This window comes from Panthera pardus, unplaced genomic scaffold (assembly GCF_024362965.1).
Source record: "Panthera pardus isolate Hobbes unplaced genomic scaffold, ASM2436296v1 HiC_scaffold_17, whole genome shotgun sequence".
Classification (NCBI taxonomy): Eukaryota; Metazoa; Chordata; class Mammalia; order Carnivora; family Felidae; genus Panthera; species Panthera pardus.
In genome coordinates, this window is record NW_026526732.1 from 67,657,644 (window position 1) to 67,681,039 (window position 23,396).

General features: G+C 34.5%; 1 protein-coding gene across 6 annotated transcripts in view; it reads left to right on the forward strand.

The window, feature by feature from the left end:
• The window catches only part of EPHA7 (EPH receptor A7), a 172,133-nt gene that overhangs the window by 52,845 nt on the left and 95,892 nt on the right, over nt 1-23,396 (forward strand). For all 6 annotated transcript variants that reach the window (XM_019442872.2, XM_053904649.1, XM_019442875.2 and 3 more), the window contains exons 4-5: nt 8,034-8,189; nt 9,234-9,569. In XM_019442872.2, the coding sequence (XP_019298417.1) occupies nt 8,034-8,189; nt 9,234-9,569 (492 nt within the window). The remainder of the gene's footprint in view (nt 1-8,033; nt 8,190-9,233; nt 9,570-23,396) is intronic.

Sequence of the window (23,396 nt, forward strand, 5' to 3'; positions counted from 1 at the left end):
CCAAATTACATGCCAGTAAATCATGGAGTAGATTTGAACAGATTTTTTTAGTTAAAATCCAGTTCTTGTTTGCCGTATCACATTACTTCTTTAGCATGGCCTAATTTTTATAAAGTAGAATAAGAAGACAAAAAAGATATGAATGTTCTAACTTGACATTTTTCCTCTTTTTTTTTTTTTAACCATTTTGGTAATGACATCAGAATTACAGTGATATTTTGGTAAAATGAAGAGTACCTTAATGCCAGACCCCAGAAAAATTCCTGGCATATTCCAAACCTATAATTTAATAAAGGACAAAAAAACTGTGTTTATATAATGCTTTGTTTTCTTTTACAGTCTTTTAAAAAGTTTTAAAATAAAACTTTAAAAAGGTTCTCATTTTACATGTTTCTTTTTCACTATATGGTATTAGTAAACATTAAGTACTCAATTAAATAACACAACTAAATCATATATATACTTATAATGCCCTGAAATTAATTTTTCTTTTTTTCTTTTTAAAAACCCCCAAATATTTTCAGCACGTGATACCTGTTATCACATGCTTTATATTCTGCACCACTTCTTTTCTAAACTCTTACAAGTTAGTTCTAGGGTGATGAGGATGGTGCCTCACAAACTGTAAGATGCTCGTTACATCATGTTGTTTTTATCCTCTCTGCCCGCTGTTCATTCTCAATGTGAAAAATCATAGCATATCAGTGACAGGAGGTCTGGCGTTCAGGCGGACTTTTGTAATTATTCCCACTGAGGCACTGTCAATAGGATTAAAAAACAGATTCTGGATCTGTCCACCCCAGATGAGGTCAGCACTTTGAGCAGTGGGAGTACTATTTCTACAAGCTGTGCTTTCCCCTTTGCATTGTAGAGCATAGACATTAATATGACACAAATATTTGAGAGCTCCTATGGAAACGGACTGGCTTTGCTCTGAATTAGGCTCTGAATTAAGCAAAATGTCCATCTGCAATAAATAAAATAACATTCATTAGGATCCCTAACTATGTATTTATGTAGATTCTACAATAATATTAAAGCCCAGAAAGTTTCAATTACAGAACAATCCACTTATAGTTCATAATTAATAAACTCTTTGCAGCTGCATAACTGTGGCCGGAAACATCTGCAAAACCTCATATTTTACACACAGACACATACACATAATTCCTTCAGAAAAAGTTCAATTGTGCTTAAAATCACAGGTCTGGAAACAGAGTAAGACCTGAGGAAGCTTAATCTAGCTGTATTCAGTTCGCTTATGGTAGGAGAAGGAGGGGACTGGGGCTTCCCTTGTTTGGGAAAGAGATATGGTTAAAATAAAATAATGTTTAAGGTCTATTCAGGTATTCACCCCAAACTAACTTTGTATCATTAAAAACCTCCCCTGACTATAAGCTGGTTTTGATAAGAATCTATTTCTTTTGTTATAAAATTATTCAGATAAAATTGCTACTCCTGAGATTAAAGATAAATTATTATTTATGAAACTCTAAAATTAACAACTGGGTAAAAGGAATATATTGATGATGGGTTATAATCTAGATCATAGATTTAAAAATTTCCAATTCTTTAAATAATTCATAGCTAATTTTTATACCTAAATACAGCTTTATAACAATAGATGAATATAGAGTATATGTATTAGAAAGGCAAACTAATATATTATTGAAAGCTTAATTTGACATTTTTCTTAATATTTGCTTACTTCTATGTTCAATTTGAAGTTGTATTATTAATGGGTTTCATTATATATACCAGCTTTACTGAAATATAATTCACATACCATACAATTCACCCATTAAAGTGAACAATTCAATGGTTTTTCAGTATAGTCATACGAGTTGTACAACAACCATCACTATAAATCAAATTTATAACAGTTTAATCACCCCAAAAAGAAACCCTGCACCCAATAATAGTCACTCACCATTTCTTCTCCCCGCTCCAGCCCTTAGCAACCAGTAATTTATTTTTGTGTCTAATGGTGTCAGTATTCTGGACATTTTGCATAATGGAAATATATTTTTGTGACTGGATCTTTTCATATAGCCTGATATTTTCAGAGTTCATCCATATTTGATTGCTGAATAATATTCTTTTGTGTTTATTTGTTTGCTAGTTGATGGACATTTGGGTTATCTCTACCTTTATGGCTATTATGAATAATTTAGTTGTGAACATTTATGTGCAAGTTTTGTATCAATAGACATTTTTATTTCTCTCGGGTATACACCTAGGAGTGGAGTTGTGAGGTGTTGTGAGGTAATCTGGTAATTATGTTTAACTTTTTGAGAAATTGCTAGTCTTTTTTTTTCAAAGTGGCTACACCATTTTACATTCCTAACACAGCAAGGCATGAGACTTCTAATTTCACCATATTCTTACCAACACTTGTTTTATCTGTCTTTTTTCTTATACCTATCCTACTGGGGATAAGTAGTATCTCATTGTGGTTTTCATGTGCACTTCTCTGATGGCTAATGGTGTTGATCATTTTTATATGTGTTCATTGGCCATTTGTGTGTCCTCCATATAGAAATATCTGTTCAGATTCTCTGCCTATTTTTGATTAGCTTATTAGTGAATTTTCATTTTTTAATTTTCATTAGTTTTAAGAACTAATTTTTCATTTCCATTTTTCATTTCATTAGTTTTAAGAAAACTAAAAGTTTTCTTAAATTTCTAATTTATTAGATTTCTTAATAATATCTCATTTTACCTGCTTCATTGATTTTATGGTGGATATATCTTGTGATGTATTCTTTAGAAACTTTGATAGTCTGAGACAAGACCCAGAACCTGCAGGATGATGGTTCTAAACAACTGGAAAACCTTTAGAATATAGAAATGTCCAGACCGTAATGATGATTCAGTGGTTTTGATAAGGTCAAGTCATTAGTGTTTTTTCAAAGTGTCCCTAATGTGCAGTCATAGTGGACAGCTGACTAAGATATAGATTATCAGTGCTTTAAGGTCCAGGGTGGTGTCAAGTGTGTCTGATATTAAAAGTGGAGCTTAAGATTTCCAGAAAATGAGTCCATGAAGGACCAGGAAATCTTTCCCGTCTGTAGAAGAACTCTAGAAGTATGTGGGTTTTCTGGGATAACCAGTTTGCGGGAAAGGGTCAATCGAAATAGAGTCAGGTAGGATATCCCCCAACCTTACCCTTATAGGTCATAAACCTAAAGAACCAGAGCAAGTCTGAGTATCTGCATCCTCATTCAGAAGGAAGAGATATTCCATTTCAACTAATTTTCCAGGCTACACAGAAATTTGTCTGTGGCTTTTAGAATGACCTTTAAGATTGTTCACTGTTGGGACACCTGGGTGGCTCTGTCGGTTAAGCGTCCGACTTCGGCTCAGTTCATGATCTCATGGTCCATGATTTAGAGCCCCGTGTTGGGCTCTGTGCTGACAGCTCGGAGCTTGGAGCCTGCTTCGGATTCTGTGTCTGCCCCCCCCCCCGCCCCTCCCCCACTCACTGTCTGTCTTGCTATGTCTCTCAAAAAAATAAATAAATAAATATGAAAAAAAAAATTAAGATTGTTCACTGAGAACACGGATTTGTTATACCAGTACCCTGATTGTTCCATAAACTGCAACATGCGAATAGATATTCAAAGTCCTGGCACCCTGTCGACATCCATTGAAGACAACTATGGAATCTGATTGTTAGAGTTTAACAGAAATCAGAATACAAGGCTTTAGTATCCACTCTCATATATTTAAATGTCTTCATGTTCAGGATTTGTTGCAGTATTAGTACTTTTAAGTAAGTCATTTATAAATAGGAAACCCTATTGCCTTTTTTGTTCTTTTTTAAAAGAATTAAAATCTCAAATATTATTTAAGCCACTTTAGTTTCATAGGGACACTATTCTTATTTAAAGATAGTTGAAGTTAAACATAATAAATTTCATTTATTTCATCACAGTAGATATTATAACAGATCTTGTAATATGCTATATTGTACCATGGTTTAGTGGATGTATTATAGTATATTGTTACTGCCTGGGAAACAGAAGTTTCATGTGCTTCCTAGATTCCGTTTTTCTTTGACGGTTTTTCATTGAAGAACGGACTAAGTGAAAACTTGCTTGGTGTATGAAATCTGACAAGATTATGGTTCTCGGTGCTAGGATAATGAACTTATGTTATTTTATTCATTAGGGCCCCGAAGGACTTGATAAAACAGTCGAAAGAATCAATCCCAGGCCTTTGTGATAACACTGAAAAAATAAACTATTGCTAAAATAATAGGATAGATTATTTTTACAAAATTAATTAAATATTGAAAACAAATTTTGTACATATTCCCAATCTTCATCAATATAGTGAATATTACCTTCAAATAATGTTCAATTAAAAAAGCAAAAACATCAAAAGGTAGGAAATTAAAATTGTATGTTTCTTTTTGTAACTAACTTTACCATAGTGCACATACTATATTTAAAAAAAAAATTTAATGTTAATTTTGAGAGAGAGAGAGAGAGAGAGAGAGAGAAAGAGCGTGAAGGGGTGAGGGGCAGAGAGAGCGGGAAACACAGAATCCGAAGCAGGCTCCAGACTCTGAGCCGTCAGCACAGAGCCCGACATGGGGCTCGAACTCATGAACTTTGAGATCATGACCTGAGCCGAAGTCAGACACTTAACCACCTGAGCCACCCAGGCACCCTACACATACTATATTAATTAAAGTTTGCTTTGAGTTCAAATACTATTGAGCAGATTGAGAACTAAAGCAAAGAAAGAAAAGTTTTAAAGCTGCGTTTGCACAATTCCTAGAAAGTTATTCCTAGATACTTTACAGTTACGTATAAAGGGAATTTATCTTTGAGGTTTCAGAAGGCATTTACCTCTAAAAACTTTCTTACTGGTACCTTTTAGAAAACCAGTTGCATTCCTGTAGGGGAGAAATGGCCTTGTTTCCAGATAGCCTTTTTGGGGGCAATTGGAGAGCTCATGTAGATCTTATGTGGCTCTCAGATATGCTACTTCGCCCCAGTTTCTTTCCCTGAGTATTTTACTCAGGTTATTTCCTATAGATATCTCATCTAAATTTTTAATTTTACGAGCATCTGCTACTTCCTACCCAAACTTTTTACCACCCAGTTGCTCACTATTATCCTGAGAGATACAGCTTATGTCTCTGCATGTTCTTGGCTTTACTCTTAACACCATAGCTCCAAAGATTTTGTACTTATTTTTAATAACTCTAAATTAATAGTCTTCCTAGAGATTAAGTGCAAACTGTCTTGTTACCACTTATTATTTTCAATATTAACTGAACTGAAACAGAATATTACTTCAAAGAAAAAATGTTAAGACTTTGATGACCACATTTTTCCGGCATTGCCTCTATCATTATCTATTTAATGATAGCCATACATGTACTCCTCAATTTTGCTGGCATCTTTGGTGCCAAAATTCACAGTGAAATTGAGAATACCTATTTAGTATCTCTTCTGGAAGGTGTGCTAGGCTATTATTTCATAGTTTTCTGAATTAAAATAATAGCTTTAAATTAGTGAAAAGATATCTTGAGAGACAACAGGGCCCAGAGAAAATTAATTTTTAGGGTTGCTTTAGCAACCCTAAAATTAGCCCTGGGGACCCATTGAATGAGTGCCAGACTTTGGCTCATTGAGCAGTCAAGGCTGGTGGAATAGCATATGGTTGAGTATCAGTAGTCCTGTGTTCTAAATCCAGTTTTAACCTAGACAAACAGAATTATTTGAAGAACTCAGGTTACTTTTGCTTCAAATCTGCTTTCCCATCTGTTAAAGTGGTAACAGAATTTAATGTAATTTGAAAGTTGAGTGATAAGGGTTTTGCATTTCTCTACATTAGGTACCATATATATTCTACAAACTATGCGAGTTGAGCAAGAAATGTCCCTCCTTATTCGTAAGAAAAATAGGAATAAGCCTTTATTACAAGCTTTTATTTGCAATGGGAGCATGAGGATTCTCCTGGATTCCACCAGGCAGTGTGCTGGTGGAATCTTCTAATTCTGGAAGCCTTTCCTAGTGGATGGTAAATTATGTTGCCATTGTGTTTCCCATCTCCGGGCTCCCTAACCTCTCCTCCTTGTAATAACTAATACACACATGTCCTTAAAGACTGTCAGCACATACCTCTTCTTTCTCCTTCTTTTTCTGTTTTTAATTCTCTGGACCTTGATGTTATCAAGCTGCAGGTTGTAAGTAAAGCATTGTCTTCTCTATTTTATGGATGTCATATGTGATCATTGAATTATAGATGGAACATAAAGCAAGATAGGGTGAATACTTAAAGAGAGGAATTTCTATCCTGAGAAACGCAGGCCAAATCCTTCATCCTACCAGTTAACCATTTTTTGTGTGGCAGGATCATGTTTTCAGAAACATTTCAAGGTGTTATATTTTAGTTGTATTGTTTTATAGTCAATCTCATTGCTCTCTCTGTGCCTTAGACTTGTATAATTGCTACTGAGAACATGTGAAGAAGTGTCTTTGCCTAAGATGTTTGTGAATGCTTTCCTTTTGTATGAATTAAGGAAGCCAACCAAAAGCAGATTGGCTTCTGAGGGCAGTAGTGCATCATCTATTTGTAAGGAGATGCTTGTAGTTCTGTGTATACATCTATCATTTATCGATTGCTATATAACACATATTTAAATTAAGTTTCTAAGTTATCTGGAGTACCTATCTTGCTTGTGTAATATAGCCTTATTTTCTTGAAGCTCAAAAGATGATTTTGAGCTCTCCATTGTTTCAGAATTATGCATTAAGTATTGAGCATGTGAGCAAAAGTAGAGAATGACTCAGTACACCATCTTGATAAGATAGGATTGTTTAACTTACCTAAGAGTGAAAATGTAGATTATGTTCCTGAGGGATGCTCAAGTTGAGGACATTAAATAAATGTGAATATAATAAGTTAAAAGCTATACTTAAATTTATGTTAAATATTCACTAATCTTTCTTTATAGATATGATTAATTTTTATTCAATTTGAACGTCACTAAAACTTAAACATATATTCATTTGATAAATATGAAGGGTAAATTAAACTTACTTAATATAGTCAATGTATCATGCCATCAATTAATAAAAAAAAATTTGAAATAATGAAAATTTAATTTGCTAAATTTTACAGACAAATATATAAAATAATCAGTGATAGAAAACGGTTCAAGGTTTCCTGACTTAATAGCAAATAGGGTCTAAGTGAGTAAGAGCAACTTTACTGAGAGGTGCTAGGGACCTTCTTTGTACTTGTCTATTCATTGCTGAGAGCAGTTGCTGTGTTAGTGTGACGGTATTGTTAACTTCTCTCAGGAGAGGATAAACAGTCATCATCTGTTTACAGTTGAAGGCTTTCTCCTTATTTGTGGTGGAATAGGTTTCTCCTATTTATAGGCTTTTGTTATTTTTAGTAACAAGAAAGTTCACTTAGTGCAAGGTACCCTGCCTTATAACTTAAATTGGTTGAAATTGTATCTTGAAGTTTTCTGAAAACTTGAGGGAATACATTTCTATCATTTTCAGATGAAATTTTTTATATCATTATTCTTCCTCATCAGATAATTAAAATTATTTTAGTATTTTTCAGTATCAACCAAATTAACACATAAAAAGTTAATTTACAGCTATTTTATATTAAGAAAACATAGCTTTGAAGTATTTTCGTATGTTTCAACAAGTAAGTTAATTATATTGTAAGTGAAGTTACCCTGAATTAAATATCCTAAGATTTTGTCATATTAAATTATGCTTTTGTTCAGTTTTGGGCCCTAGGTTTCAGACCAATGCCACCTATTGGTGCAAGTTTACTGTATTATTTGGTTTTTATTGTTTTACTTTAAAATGTAGTATTCTACATTCTACATTCTACAAGTTGATTTACACTGAATACACTTTATTTTATCAGAAAGAGCTTGTTTTTCACAAATTAAATTTCATATTTTATTCTTTGCTATTACTAAAATTAAAAAAAAAATCTATCTGCTCTCATGTTTCTATTTTCACTTTCTTTTGCATCCCCAGCCTGTGGCCGTGGGTTCTACAAATCTTCCTCTCAAGATCTCCAGTGCTCTCGTTGTCCCACTCACAGTTTTTCCGATAAAGAAGGCTCCTCCAGATGTGAATGTGAGGATGGGTATTACAGGGCTCCATCTGATCCACCGTATGTGGCCTGCACAAGTAAGTTCAGAATCGTAACATAGGAAAGGACTTTCAGATTCCTTACACTGGTTGTACTATTGTGACATCATTGAGATGGGCTTTGGATTTGTGAATGAATTCTTAATTGTTATTAAATATTGAATTTTTTTTTCATGAACTGATAAGGCCATTTTTTTTATTTTTAAAAGAGAGAGAGACAGAGAGAGAGGAAGAGAGAGACAGAGTGTGAATGTGAATGGGGCAGAGAGGGAGAGAGACACAGAATCCGAAGCAGGCTCCAGGCTCTGAACTGTCGGCACAGAGCCCGACACGGGGCTCGGGCTCATACGCCGTGAGATCATGACCTGAGCGGAATTTGGACGCTTAACCATCTGAGCTACCCAGACGCCCCAATTTTTCATGAACTGATAAGATGCATTTTAAGAATATTTTTCTCATGTATCTAATAAAAATCATAAATAAAATGCAAAAGTTATTTGAGTCTTATGTGGTTATGAAATGTGATTAAAAAGTAATGGTTTCTGACTTAAAATTCCATCACTAAATAGAGCAAATCTCACATCTTGGTGCTTCAATTAATGAATGTTCGAGAGACCCAAATCCAAAGCCAATCCCAGACTTACTGTAAATCATTCTTGAGCACATTAGGAATGAATAGATGTATTCTCTGTTATATGGTTAAAAGGAAAACTATTTTTAAACAACTGCACAACTGTTTTTTTTAGGTGCATTAACTGTTCTTTGTAATTGCTTAGAAGAAAAATAGCTAAAGACTGTGGCAAAAGCACAAAGACAGTTGTTATCCTGTTTTCATTTTGACATATTAAATGGAAAATAAATAGAGCCTCTTGCCAAGTGAATTCAAGGAGGCTTTTATACAGCTTCTTTAGGAAAGGTAATGAAATGTTTATGTAAAAGAAAGCATTTCGACTAGTTTTCTGTATGGTAATTGAGCCACTAGCTTCGTGGCCCACACAGATCCTTTCCTTCATTTTTTGTTTTTTGGGGTTGTTTTTTTTTTCTTTTTTTGTTTATTTGTTTATTTATTTTTGGTTTCCAAAGGGCCTCCATCTGCACCACAGAACCTCATTTTCAACATCAACCAAACCACAGTAAGTTTGGAATGGAGTCCTCCAGCCGACAATGGGGGAAGAAATGATGTGACCTACAGAGTATTGTGTAAGCGGTGCAGTTGGGAGCAGGGCGAGTGCGTTCCCTGTGGGAGTAACATTGGCTACATGCCCCAGCAGACCGGATTAGAGGATAACTATGTCACTGTCATGGACCTGCTAGCCCACGCTAATTATACTTTTGAAGTTGAAGCTGTAAATGGAGTTTCTGACTTAAGCAGATCCCAGAGGCTCTTTGCGGCTGTCAGTATCACCACTGGTCAAGCAGGTATGTTTTTCTGTTTGTCTTCACTGAGTGAATAATGCGACTACATAAGTGAGGTCTCTCGCGCGTGAATATTTAGTTAACTTGGCTACACAGAACTAGATTATTCCAGCTCGTTGATGATTCACACCTCTAACTTTTCTTTGTTATTCCTCCTGTTGACTATTAACCATTGCTAGACTCATTAGCATCTCCTCCAGAGATTCTGGCAGGAGAACTAAAAAGGGATAAATTGTCAACCAGTTAAGACTGTTCTAAGACAAGAAGCTCCACTGAAAGATCTAGAAGAGAGTGAAAACATTGGACAAAATGAGATGGTGGATAGTTCTTACAGTTGTACTCTTTTGTGTGGTATATGCGCATGATCAAAGACTGCATGATAATCAGGGTGATGAAAGAGTGGAGTGCACTGTCTCACAAAGTGTTAGCCAGTGTTTTACCACATACGATGTGACATTTGTCATATATGGCAAGTCTGCGTTAAAATGGGCATGAGGGAATTTTAAGTTCATCAGTAGGTTTGTGATCATATTACCATTTGTCATATTAAAGCAAGTACTTGGGAGATCTCGTGAGAATTTCAAAAGAAGTGAATTAGGAAGTAATGACCATGAAGACCGTGAACTTGTAGCTTAGCCTAGGAGCAATTTTCACTTTTCTTCATGGCATTTGAGGTGCCCTACTCAGTCATGCTTTGTTGTGGTATGTTTTGGAAAATATAAGTTAGAAAGGAAGTTTCAGAAATTGGAGACTTTCTAAACCTTCAGGAAAATCTTATTACTGAAAGAAGTTTCAGAAATTGAGGGCTTTCTCAACCTTTTAAAAATTCTTGCTGGTGAAAGAAGATCTTGTGTGGTAGATGTAGCCAAGTACTATGTCATTGTTATTAATAAAATGGGACCTGCACTGGAGTACTGAGTTGTGAGAGCATCATAATAAGCTTATAACGGAGTCTTCCTGATCTTTGGCTGGCTGTCAAAACCAGTATTATCCCAAATTCCTGGACATAGATTAATCTATTCTTCACTTCTATGCCAATTTTAACAAAATGTTACCTATTTAAATTATATCTGCAGAATGAAAACTAGGCATCTGGTTTTATGCTTACCATTTTGAACAGATTAATGAGTTCTTATTCTAAAAGTTTCATTTTGATGTTTATTTAAAAGGCTATTGCAAATCTGATCTCCTGTGTAAAAGCAGCAATCTGGAGGAAAAACGACCTAGAAAATTTGAAATTTCCAAAAACTAGACAAAATAAATAACTAATTTAACTGATTTTGTCTGATTCATTTTTATTTACCCTGACTCTATTTGCTATTCTTTCAAAATCCTTTTGTCAGATATTTTTGCTTGTGTTTCTTTATATTGAAATTTGTCATCATAGCTTTACAGTGAGTGGGTTTGAAACATTTTAGGTTCATGATTGTGACACTAGAGCTATCTTTGGAACCACTAAGAGCAACTCTTGGGCCTGCTGAACTAGAATAGTTCTTTTATTCCTGCTGATATCAAGTATAGAAGGGACATTTTTATTTATTTTTGAATATTACCCAAAGTTGTTGAGCTTATCCCACAAATAGAGTTCACCAAATAGTCTGTTTTTGGGGTCTGTATTTTTGCTCTTTAAATACCTGCTGTTTAATTTTTCAGGTTAATACTGCATGGGCTAAATCGGTCATAGATTTTCCCATAAATTCTTGAATCAAATATCTCACAGTTGTTAGGTAAAATGGCTTTGGGTGTTGATTCTCTTCTGGCTAAGGGCAAACTAGGTTTGTTTGTTTGATGGGGGAAGGTAATTTAGATTAGACTAGATTGCAAAATTTAGATTGTGATGATTGCAGAGCTCTGTACAAATGCTAAAAAAATACTGAATTGTACACTTAAAATGAGTAAACCTTCTGGTACGTAAATTATATCTCAATAAAGCTATTCAATTTTTTTTAAAGAAATAAATATAAAAAGTTAAAAACCAAACTATGGTCATACTTTTATATTAACATATTCATTCATAATTGCCTAGTCTCTCCTACATCTGAAATGCTAAAACCTCATGAATTTAAAGTTAGCTTTTTTTAAAAAAAGCTATGCTATTTTTTTTTATTAAAAAGTTATTCTTTTTCAAAAAGAAATGCATCTAAACAAGACGATCTGTGGTAATTGTAGAAGGTTTCCTGTATTTTTTAACAGAGGAAATTTAGAATATATTAGTGACTATTGCTCTACTGAATTTGCACACCCACTTCCTGCTGTTCCCCATCGCTAATATTTTTGTTCTTTCTAAGGGGAGAATGATTTGAAATTTTTCCCCTGTTCATTACTACACATGGAAACCTGCAGTGATCCTTGAAATTCTCATTCTCTATTAACTAAACAGCACCACCTCCCACCTGGTTTATGCTGCAGTCATTTCAATAATGAATTTAAATCTAGATCTCTGGTCAGTCATCCCCGTCATCAGCAACCCACTGCTACCAAGTATAAAAAGATGTAGTAGGAGAATCTGCTTGTGTCTGGGCAAGAATAGAGTGAAAATGGAAAATTATTAGCCAGTGTGTGAAAGGTAGTGTGTATACTTTGTAGTTTCTTTTCTGTTAAGTTTGGAGTCTGGAGCATAAGTTTCCCCCACATCCCCTATCAGTGTTTGTGGAAATGAGAGTACATTGAAGTCCCCTTATGCTTTGTTCAGGGTAGGAGTTGGAGGTTTGGTGTTAAAAGATCTGTGCTCCAGCCCCTCCCCTGCCACTTAGGAGTTACATGCTCTTGGGTAGATCACTAAAGTTCCACATGACTGAAATGGGGATAAAAGAATACCTACCCCCCTGTCTTATCCTGTTAGATAATATTAGAGAAAACTTAAAAACTCTTCAGTGTCATAAAAATATTACTTTAGCGCATTGTAGTAGGGTTTTTTTTTTTTTTTGTAGTACTTTTTATTGTAGCATAGTGTATTGTAGCAAAATGGATGCTGAATTAACCCTCTTTTTATACAAATCTTTGTGAACCTGTCAAGGCAAAGCACAGTAAACTCTGTATCTATTGCAGTATGGGGGGAATTATTGGAGGCTCAGAATTGGCATTTATGTTTTATAACATTGGAGGAGGAAGAGATTAATTTTGTTTTGTCTGTGTAAAATGTGACTATTATCTAGTCATAAGTTATCTTAAGACTGAGATTCTACTTTAAACCGATAATTAGCTTTAAGATGAGAAATGCATAGAGAATAATATATGATATTTATATAGAGATAATTTTTGTATTTATCAGGAACATATGACCTCCAGAAACTGGCTGATATATATATTTTTTTCTTTTTTTGTTTTACATTTATTTTAAGAGAGAAAGAGGGAGAGAATGAGAGAAAGAGAGAGAGAGCAAGAGCATGGGTGAGCAGGGGAGGAGCAGAGACAGAGGGAGAGAGAGAATCCCAAGCAAGCTCTGTGCTGTCAGTCTGGAGCCCAATGGCGGGCTCCAACTCATGAATCTTGAGATGATGACCTGAGCCAAAATCAAGAATAGGACACTTAACCGATTGAGCCACCCTCCAGGAGCCTTTCATTGTTGTTTTATTTTGTAGGAATGGTATTACTTATTAAGGGTGAAGTCTCACATGTCAGGCTTATGTATGTCAGAGATATGTTAAAAATCTCTAAGTGAGGGGGAAAGCACATGCATTTCATCTATGGTCTTATGATCCTTATTCTTCCTTACATTGGAAGGTTCTCTTAAACAAAAATGGTCTTAATAATTACATCAGTGTTCTTAAGAGCTGACTATTTAAATGCTACTTTTTAAATATTAACTCAGCCAACTCTACTAAGTAGTGTGTATCAAACAGTAGGTAAAGATTGGTCCTGTCCTTATGAGGAGCCCATATTGTAGCGGATATATTTAGTTACATACCTAATATGACAGAACACTTGAATATAATGTGATGCCTGCTGTAGAATATTAGGAACAAAACACTGAAACCTCAATGAAGGAATGATCCATTCTATCTGCAGAGAGGGGGAGTCCTCACAGAAAATAAGTTAGTCAGTCTAGAACTTTGGGGCGGATATGATTTTACCAGGAGGACAAGTGAATCATTTTCTAAGCCCTCAAGAGGGCCTCCCCGATTAAAACATAATCAGTGCCACTACATTTCTTCTACAGACCAAGTACATTAATACAAAAATGGTCTGCAAAAGTATGAAAGTTCATAAAAATAGGTCACCCTAAAATTATTTTCTCTTTTTATAATACCTCAGTTCACTGTGGGAGCACTTAAACAATTAGACCATTTTCAAAGCAATACAAAATTATAATATATGTGATCTTACCCCCCAAAGAGATTTAAGGAACTCTGCAATTATTCTTCAAGCAAGTGATTGTGCTGTGTTCATCTGTACCTTTACCATGTAACACAATTCTTTCTGTATGCCAGCTGTACAACGGATGTTGTGCACTTAATTCTGATGAGGAAACCAGTCGTACATAAGAAAAGTTAAATGATTTTACAAGAATGAAAGCATCGAGACATGAATGGAAAAGGAATAGGATTTGATATTCAATGACATAATTACTGAATTTTAGATGAGTTACTTCAGCTCTTTGAAATTGAATTTTCTCCTGAAACAGTATCATGCTATTTGACTCCTCATGCGATAAAAATTGAGCCTTTAGTTTATTATCAGTTATATTTTTAAAATAAAAACGTGTGTTATGGTACTATAACGATTATAATCATAGAACTAATATTAAGAGTGACTCATTACTGAACACTTATTATGTTTATGGCACTTTTCACATATAAAATGCACATGAAAAGAGTGTTAAAACTGAATCACTTCTTTGAACTCATGGAATTGTACTAAGTAAGGAGAGGTTTGGGACATAAGGCCTCTAACAGCCCATCTTATGCCCATCACTAAATGGACTGTCTAAATTCAATACATACTATACATTGTGCAGTACGTTGTTGATTGAAATTATGGAGTAATTCATAGCTGAGTATTACGTATAAAGGTACTGTAATTTTAACGGGATTGATAATTGTTAGAATGCTGTCGAAAACACTGGGTAGGAATTAAAGATGCAAACTGTCACCTCTTGAAAGAGGATATAATTTCCCATGTTGGGCTCACCAGGAAGCATACACTTAGACAGGGACTACTGTGCAGGAATTGTATGTATGAGGGCATGCAATTGGGATCACTGCCTTAGGAAGAGACAGGAAGGGAGCAAAACTGGAGCAGAGGGGAAGCTGAGCTTTGATGCAGTCTCAGTGGAACTCCTCAGCCAACTCCATGGGGAGCTCTCCACCCGTAAGGGACCTTCATATATTGTCCAGAGCTGAAGAAAGAGTGGCAGGCCTTTATACCTCGTTGTCGTCCAAACATGACTATGGGAAGGAGCCTACAAAGGAGCAAGGTGTCATTTTTCAGACAAGGCAATTGTAAAGTAGAGCAGGGAACTGAGGTCTGCTTTTTAGCAGTCATCTCAGCATCTGAGCAAATAAATTCTTCAGTCCTTCACTGAGGAGAATGTAGGCAGCCCATCAGAGCATCCCAGATTATTGCAGTCAAATACACTGCTTACCGAGAATTATTAAGTGTTATGTAATCTTATCATGGACTACTACAATCCTTTACATGGGAATTTGCATATTATTTTAATGGTGTGGTGATAAATTACTCTTCAATGAAAAAGGAACCTACTAAGAAGTGTTATTTCCTGAGGATATTATTAACAAATATAGTCTCTTAGTAACAAATACAACATTGGTTACTGTAACACTTGCCTTCTGGCTATGATTTTATTTCCCTTCTTTCAACGTTTTTTTTTTTTTTTTTTTTTTTTTAATTTATTTTTGGGACAGAGAGAGACAGAGCATGAACGGGGGAGGGGCAGAGAGAGAGGGAGACACAGAATCGGAAACAGGCTCCAGGCTCTGAGCCATCAACCCAGAGCCTGACGCGGGGCTCGAACTCACGGACCGCGAGATCGTGACCTGGCTGAAGTCGGACGCTTAACCGACTGCGCCACCCAGGCGCCCCTATTTCCCTTCTTTAAGAAACTTAAAAAATATCCCTGCATATCTTAATGTGACTAATTTCTCTTATGTTTTCAAATGCCCAGATCTTTTATCTCTGTCAAAATTAACATTGGCTTTGGTATTCTCTTTATTTAGATTTGTAATGTTTATATAATGTCCAAAATGAAATATAACCATAGAGTTATATAACATTATAATAAGCAAAATTATACAAAAAAGAGACAGTATCAAAAGTCATTTCCTGTATTTGTCAGAAATATCTTCACTTACATTTATTAATGTGACTCAACTATGACTATTTTCCTCATACATTAACTCAGATCATCTATTCTCAATGATTTAAAATGGTAAGCCATCAAGTTATGTGTCCTTTAAGCAAAAATAAATTTCTCCTATTAAGTTTATACACTCTGATATTTCTTTGGAATTCATAAGCTAAGTTTGTATTTTAAGGGAAAAAGATGTTAAGAGAATATATTTCCTTGTTTGAGAGAATATACTGATTATAATATTGAGTAATATGAAATGCAGCAGTCTCCATCCAGTGAGATGAGATAAAACACAGACAAAGAAACACTGCCACTACCCACAAAACATTTTGTCGAAATAGTGTTAATTTTGTTAAAACATACATACACATGCTTATGTACACTGTAGGAGAAAAATCAACTGAATAAGATTTAATAGTAAATCACTCAAAATACACATTTCTGTAATGTTTCCAGTTATTTAAAAAATTTTTTTAAGTTTTTTTTTTTATTTATTTCTGAGAGAGAGAGAGAGAGAGAGAGAGAGAGAGATTTGGGGAGCGGCAGACACAGAGGGACACAGAATCAGAAGCAAACTCTGAGCAGTCAGCACAGAGATCAATATGGGGCTTGAACTCACAAACCATGAAATCATGACCTGAGCCAAACTGAGCCACCCAGGGATCCTTGACTTAACCAACTGAGCCACCCAGGGACCCTTGTTTCCAGTTATTTTATAAACTTGATGTGTCCAAAAACCAGAAAACAATTCAGTCATGCTAATTCATACCTTAGGCCATGATATTTTAGAATCATGCAGGTAGGAATCTTAGACTATATTGAAATTTAATTCTTTAAAGTTTAAATATTTTTGACACCATTAACTTAAAAATATACATGTAGATACATTTACAGTCTTTTTTAGTGGCTATCAATAATTAAAACATATAAATAAAGAAATATTTTTTTGGATACTATTTTAATAAAATTGGCAACCATATTGGCATTGATACTGAACTAGGACTTCTTGAGTACTTAGTATATGGTGACCACTTTACATGTAAAGACTCATATGCCTACCCAGGATCTTCACATCCCAAACTTACAATGAAAATTTAGGTGAGAATTACATCTTTCTGTGATATGGTCTTACAGTGACTATTTCATGCATTTTTTTCATCATATTTTTCACATATTATCCATGAAATGTTTGTCTTTCCCGTTAGACTTCACAGTGTAAGAAAATAGTAACATCTTTGGTCTTATTCTCTAGCTCCTGTAACCAGTTGTGCCCAGGATACATGCTTAGTAAATATGTTGAATTAAATACTTAAATTCTTTGCATATCATAATGTGAAAAGATACTTTCTAAGATTATCAAGATTAATATCTAAAGAGTTAGTTAAATTGAAATTCAATGTAATTTTATTTAAATTATCCACTGAATATATAAGGTCATGATTTCAAATACAAAATTTTTGTGATTTGGTCTTAAAACTCTAGATTTATTTAAAATCTTAAAATAAGGGTGGCTTAGCTGGCTAAACGTCTGACTTCAGCTTGGGTCATGATCTTGCAGTTCATGGGTTCAAGCCCTGAGTCAGGCTCTGTGCTGACAGCTCAGAGCCTGGAGACTGCTTCAGATTCTATGTCTCCCTCTCTCTCTGCCCCTTTCCCACTCTCACTCCATCTTTCTCTCTCTCTCAAAAATAAATAAACATTGGGGCACCTAGGTGGCTCAGTCAGTTAAGCGTCCGACTTAAGGTCAGGTCATGATATCACAGTCCATGAGTTCGAGCCCCACATCAGGCTCTGTGCTGACATCCTAGAGCCTGAAGCCTGCTTCAGATTTTGTGTCTCCCTCTCTCTCTGACCCTCCCCCGTTCATGCTCTGTCTTATTCTGTCTCAAAAATAAATAGACATTAAAATTTTTTTTTAAATAAATAAACATTAAGCATTTTTTAAAATAAAATAAAATCTTAAAATGACTTCACAGCCACAAACTTGATATTTAAGTAGAGATTTAGAACAAAAGCTTAAAGTAGTCTTATTTTAAAATATTAAGATATAATTAACCTTTATATTTGAAAACTTTTGTAATTCTTCATGTTTAGAAAATCTCCTGAAAATATAATTATTTTTTTTTTCTTTCAACATAACCTCGAAGCACAGGCAGAGACCAAGATTTGAGATCTTTTTTGTTAGTGCTTAGGACTGCTTAGTATACAACACAAGCTTTTCAGAACTTATTTTAATATCTTCTCCTTTTTGTAGTTTTGTGACATTTTGAGACTATGTGACACAGCTATTCTATGAATTTTCTCAGTTAAAATATATGTAAGGAAATGTCCCTAAACAACCTGTATTCTCAATCCCACATCTTTACCTTCTCACCATCCCCATGCTTTCTGTCCCAGTGTCTGTAGGAGTTATCAAATCCACCCTTTTCTGATTTTATAAATATTTGTAATGAACTATTTTGCTTACGTTGATGTTAGGTTGAGGTTAACAAGTTTGATCTGCAGGCTCTTGAATGGAAGGATTCTTTGTAAACATATGAAAGAAACCTAATACAAAGTTTAAATAGCCTTTCATATTTTCAATTTAATATAGCTTAATCATTTCTTAAATTCTTTGATCTCAGTTTTGCTGTTGTGGATAATGATATTTAAGCATCTGAGAAGAATGAGTTAATTTGTGTGATAACTCGGTTATAACACTGTCATGGATTGAATTGTGTCCACCTCTAAATGCATGTGTGGAAGCTCTGACCCCTAGTATAACTGTATTTGAAGACAGGGACTATAGGGAGTTAATTAAGGGTACATGAAGTCCTATGGTTGGGGCCCTGATCCTGATAGGGTTAGTGTCCTTATAAGAAGAGACACCAGTGAGCTTGCTCTCTCCCCATTGACATTCACTGAGGAAAGACCACTTGAGGACCTAGTGAGAAGGTGGCCATCTGCAAGTGAGGAAGAGAGGTCTCATCAGAATCTGAATCTTGCTGGACTTTGATCTGGGGCTCCCCACCTCCAGAATTATGAGATAATAAATTTATTTTTGTTATGTTTGTTTTATAAATTTCTGTTTTTGTTTTGTTTTGTTTTCTTTTAAGACATCCAGTCTTTGGTGTTACAGCAGTCTGAACAGGCTAACACAAATATCCATCCGTGACATAATTTAGTTCTATCCTATTATGTTGAAGGAAAGTATTTATTTTCCATGTGCATGAGGACGGGCATGCATACTTTTGTGGTTGGGGAAAGGAATGGGAGTTGTAGGAATTTTATTCATTTCTGTGATTCCCCGTCCCCCTCAAATAGGCACTAAAACTTATTTAGTGCAGTGCATTGGTAAGTGCCAGAAAGACCAATAGTAATATTTTGCTCCTGACATCTTGGACGGTTTTTTTTTTGTTTTTTTTTTTTTTAAACAGAGCCAATTCATTATCTTACAAATTATAGAAGGTGCTACTTTCATGGTAGCAGAACATTCTATATAAAGTAAGTCATGTGGTTTGTCCCTGGATTTTCAAGCTTGAACAAGTTTGCCAAATTCTTGGCAATTTTAAACTAGCAATTTCTACATGATTAAGAAGTGAGTGCTGTTTCAAGATTTTCTAGTGAAAAGGTTTTTATCACCATATTTTGGAGATTAAAATTTGTAACTTGTTAAATTTAAGCTTCTCTAAATAGACTCTTCAACAAAATATATGACTGCCCATTAGGATCATTGTCCTGGAATAGTAGATAATGATGGAATTATGTAAAGTAATTCTTATTATATGTCTTGCCCTTAAAAGGAGGTCCTTTATTTTGCTACTGTTAGTTTATTGAGTGGAGATTGTAGAGAATTGAAAATGCATTCACTAGACTATATTTATAAAGAAATAGTACTTTACTTTTAAAGTTAAGAAGTTTGTTCAAGTGAGATATAGAAAATCTGTTTTGACTGAAATGTGACTAACCAGACCACCTACTCTTTCATTTTAACAGGAAAAAAATACAAAAAAATAAGTTAACACCAGAGACTGAAGTAAAACATGCAAAATTTTTTACAAAGTACAACCCCAGGTCAATATATATTGAATTCAATCTCTTTTTCTGGAGGTATTATACAATTATAAATAATAAAACAGCAAAACATATGTATATAGGAGGATTACTATGCTAAGAACACAAATCAACACATTTGTAAAGGATTTTTTACATGTATTGAATCAGGAAGTGATTTTTAATTAATTCTCAGAACTGGTTACCTTATTTACCTGGTATTGTTCCACCGTACAAAAAGGTTTTGATCTGTGAGTTGTTTGCTTAGTTCTTATGGAGCATACTATCTCAATCATTTCCCCGAAGTGTTATTAAAGGAATAGCACTGTGAAGACAGTTTCAAAAAAAAAAAAAAATAATATATATATATATATATATATATGTACACACATGAGCAAGAAATCAATAAGCTGCATTTCAGAGAATGAAAAGCCAGTGGCTGGTAATTTTATACATTATTCATATATAGGTGAATACACATAATGTGCATTGGTGATGATGAGGAAGAGGATTATGATGATGATGATACAAATTTGGTGATCAAACTAATATAATGTTGTATGTCAATTGACCTCAATTAAAAAAATAAACCTGGGCTCATTAATTTGAAGTACAGGTTTTGGTTCCCTGCACTTCCATTTCCTACACTCTGCCACCCCCAACCATATATACCATTTTATGCCCTGGATAAGCTAAGGGACATAGCTTTGTAAAAGGTAAGAGATAGTCTTTAAATTGACAAGCGTTTAGTTGTTCTATTTTTGGTACCAGTGTTAAGAGAAAGTAAATGTTGATTATTTTATTCCTTGCTTCATTGGTGATGAATTGAAGCAAATTTGATTCAGACAAGCAATCTGGTGGAATGATGCAGAGCCATCCACAAAAACATCTGTACTAATCATCCGATGCAGTAAATTAGAGCTACAAGCAAAAGACATTGATCCAAGAGGATCATTAACGGTTTTAACCAAGTGATCTAAGTAATAGGGTAAAAGAAAGAACACCACCAAGGTCTTGTTTTCAGATGTGTTGATTACCACTGCAGAAGCCCAATTGGTACTTGTTTTCGTTCCAACTGCTTTATGACTTCAGTTCCCTTTATACATTGTAAGCAAGAAACAAGGATCAATCAAGGGGTAAAAACCAGGAAAAATTATCCAAATTTCTTACATTTCATTTACAAAGAGGTCTGTCACACAGGAGAGATAATTGCCACAACCCCACGAAATTAATCAGGGAGAAGGCAGAGTAGATGATGTCTGTCCTATGACAAAGTACGGGCAGGAGATGTACTTGCAGTCCTGTAGCTGCTTGGCTTGTTTAAAACACAGGGGCTAGAAAAGAGCTGTGAAAAACAATTATCATAGCTTAAATGCACACAGTTCTTAATTATCCATAGCATGTTGACATCAGATAATTAGTGTACCAATTTTAAATAATATTTGATCATTAACTTCAGCATATAGAAAGATGTGGAACATTGTCTGAGCATAGCATTCATAATGGCAATCATATATAGTAATAAAATTCAGAGATACTGGTTAAACCATATCACTAATGACGAGTTTATTCAAATGTTACTAATACACTTAAACCTAACACCTTTAGCTCCTGTTACATCAAGCTGTATCATGTAATGTGACGTATTTATGGGTATAGACATGTATATAGACGGTTTTAACTGTATGCACTTTTTAACTTTGTACACTTTATGAACACATATATATTCCTAAGAGTGTTGAAATGGTAGGGGAGCCTAAATGTTACAAATTTGGCAATCATAAACCTATAGAGGGCAAGTTAATGAATGGCCTATTTCGGGGCAGAGGAGGTAGAGCTATAATATATAAAGTTTGAGAGAGAAGTTTTGAGAATATCAACAGGAGCTGGCAGAATATCAAAACAATGGGATGAAGACCAAAAACCTTTTTACCCAGGCCAGTTGGATAGGAGGGCTGTCACAGTAACCAAAGGAAGGGATATTTTCCAAGTCAGTTAATCATAGAATCAAATGTCACAGGAGGTCAATGCAATGAAGACAGAAGAAAGTCCATTGGATTTGACAATTTTGAGCCATGAGAAACAATTTTGATAGACAACTTGGAGTAGAAAATGTCATAATCATATTTGTCATGGTTGAAAACAAAGCGTAACATTATGGCATATGTGCTGTAAGTGCTCAATGTTGGCTGAATTGAATTGTAATAGATACTTTTTATGCTGATTTCATACAACATTTATCAGACTGGTAAAGAGTCTAAGATAGATCATGAGTCTGAATTTTGTTTGGAAAAAAATTACCGCCTTTGTTCTGTTCTAATACATTATCATAACCTTGTTTTCTCCTTGTTCTGACATCTCATCCTATTTTCGCACATCTCTGACATCACTAAGAACCCAAATTTAGCCTCACATAAATGTCATTGTTGAGAACCTGATAATCTCAGTAGAGGTCATAAAAGGAAAGATGTTAATTCCGTAAACTATGTGTTTATAACACTGCCTCTTGTAATATCTTTATTGTCATTCTTAATATGAAATATTGTTATAAAGTCAAATGACTACACACATCTCATAAAGACTGTGTCTCTTACTGTGTATATGTATATAGTATATGTAGTTTTATATATGTGTATATATATGTGTGTGTGTGTGTGTATATATATATAGTTATATTTTATGTTATGCTTTTGTTTTCACATTTCTTTCTCTTCCTAGTTTCCTCCTCCCAGACATTTTAAATTATGCCCCCTATCATGAACTCAGCTATAGAAAAGTAGAAGATCCACCTAAAAGTTTGGAAACATTACTCTTGCTATCTTCAGTATATTAATACTAAGACTTTACCTTTTATTTTTAATCATATATCCTTTATATTTAAGAATGACGTAAACAAAGAACAGGAAGCCATAATGCTATTTCAGCCAACCTTGGATATTATTATGATTTGCAAGTTACTTCTAGCACACCTGGTGCATTAAATCCTGGTGTTATGTTTGAAAAGATACTAACTGACCTTCTTTAGATTGCTGTCTGATGACTTTGATGTTTTGTTATTTTCTTCAATTCCAGGATGAAATGGATGAATGGATCTTAATTATAGTGTCCTGGTGACTCTTTTTTCAGGCTATTTTTCTGGACAAGCATCAGATAATCTGACAAATCATGAACAGTTTACTTTATAGTTGGGTTGGGATTAAGTTACTTACTGGCATCTGCAGGGAATGTAAAAAGCAGTGTCTTCTGATAAAATGTTTGGGTATTTGCCATGCCTATTTTCAATTTTAATCAGTAACCTTTAGGAATGGAGGACTACAAACAGATAATTCTTTGACAGATGTATTTTTTTATACATTAACCTATGGCACTTCAAACACAAGCAGGTCCTGTGTATCAAATTTACATATCTAAAATTTTATTGTGTGTTTGCCCATGAATTTTCCTACTTCTGAATTTTAGACATGTGGAGAGACCTGCTATATAAAATT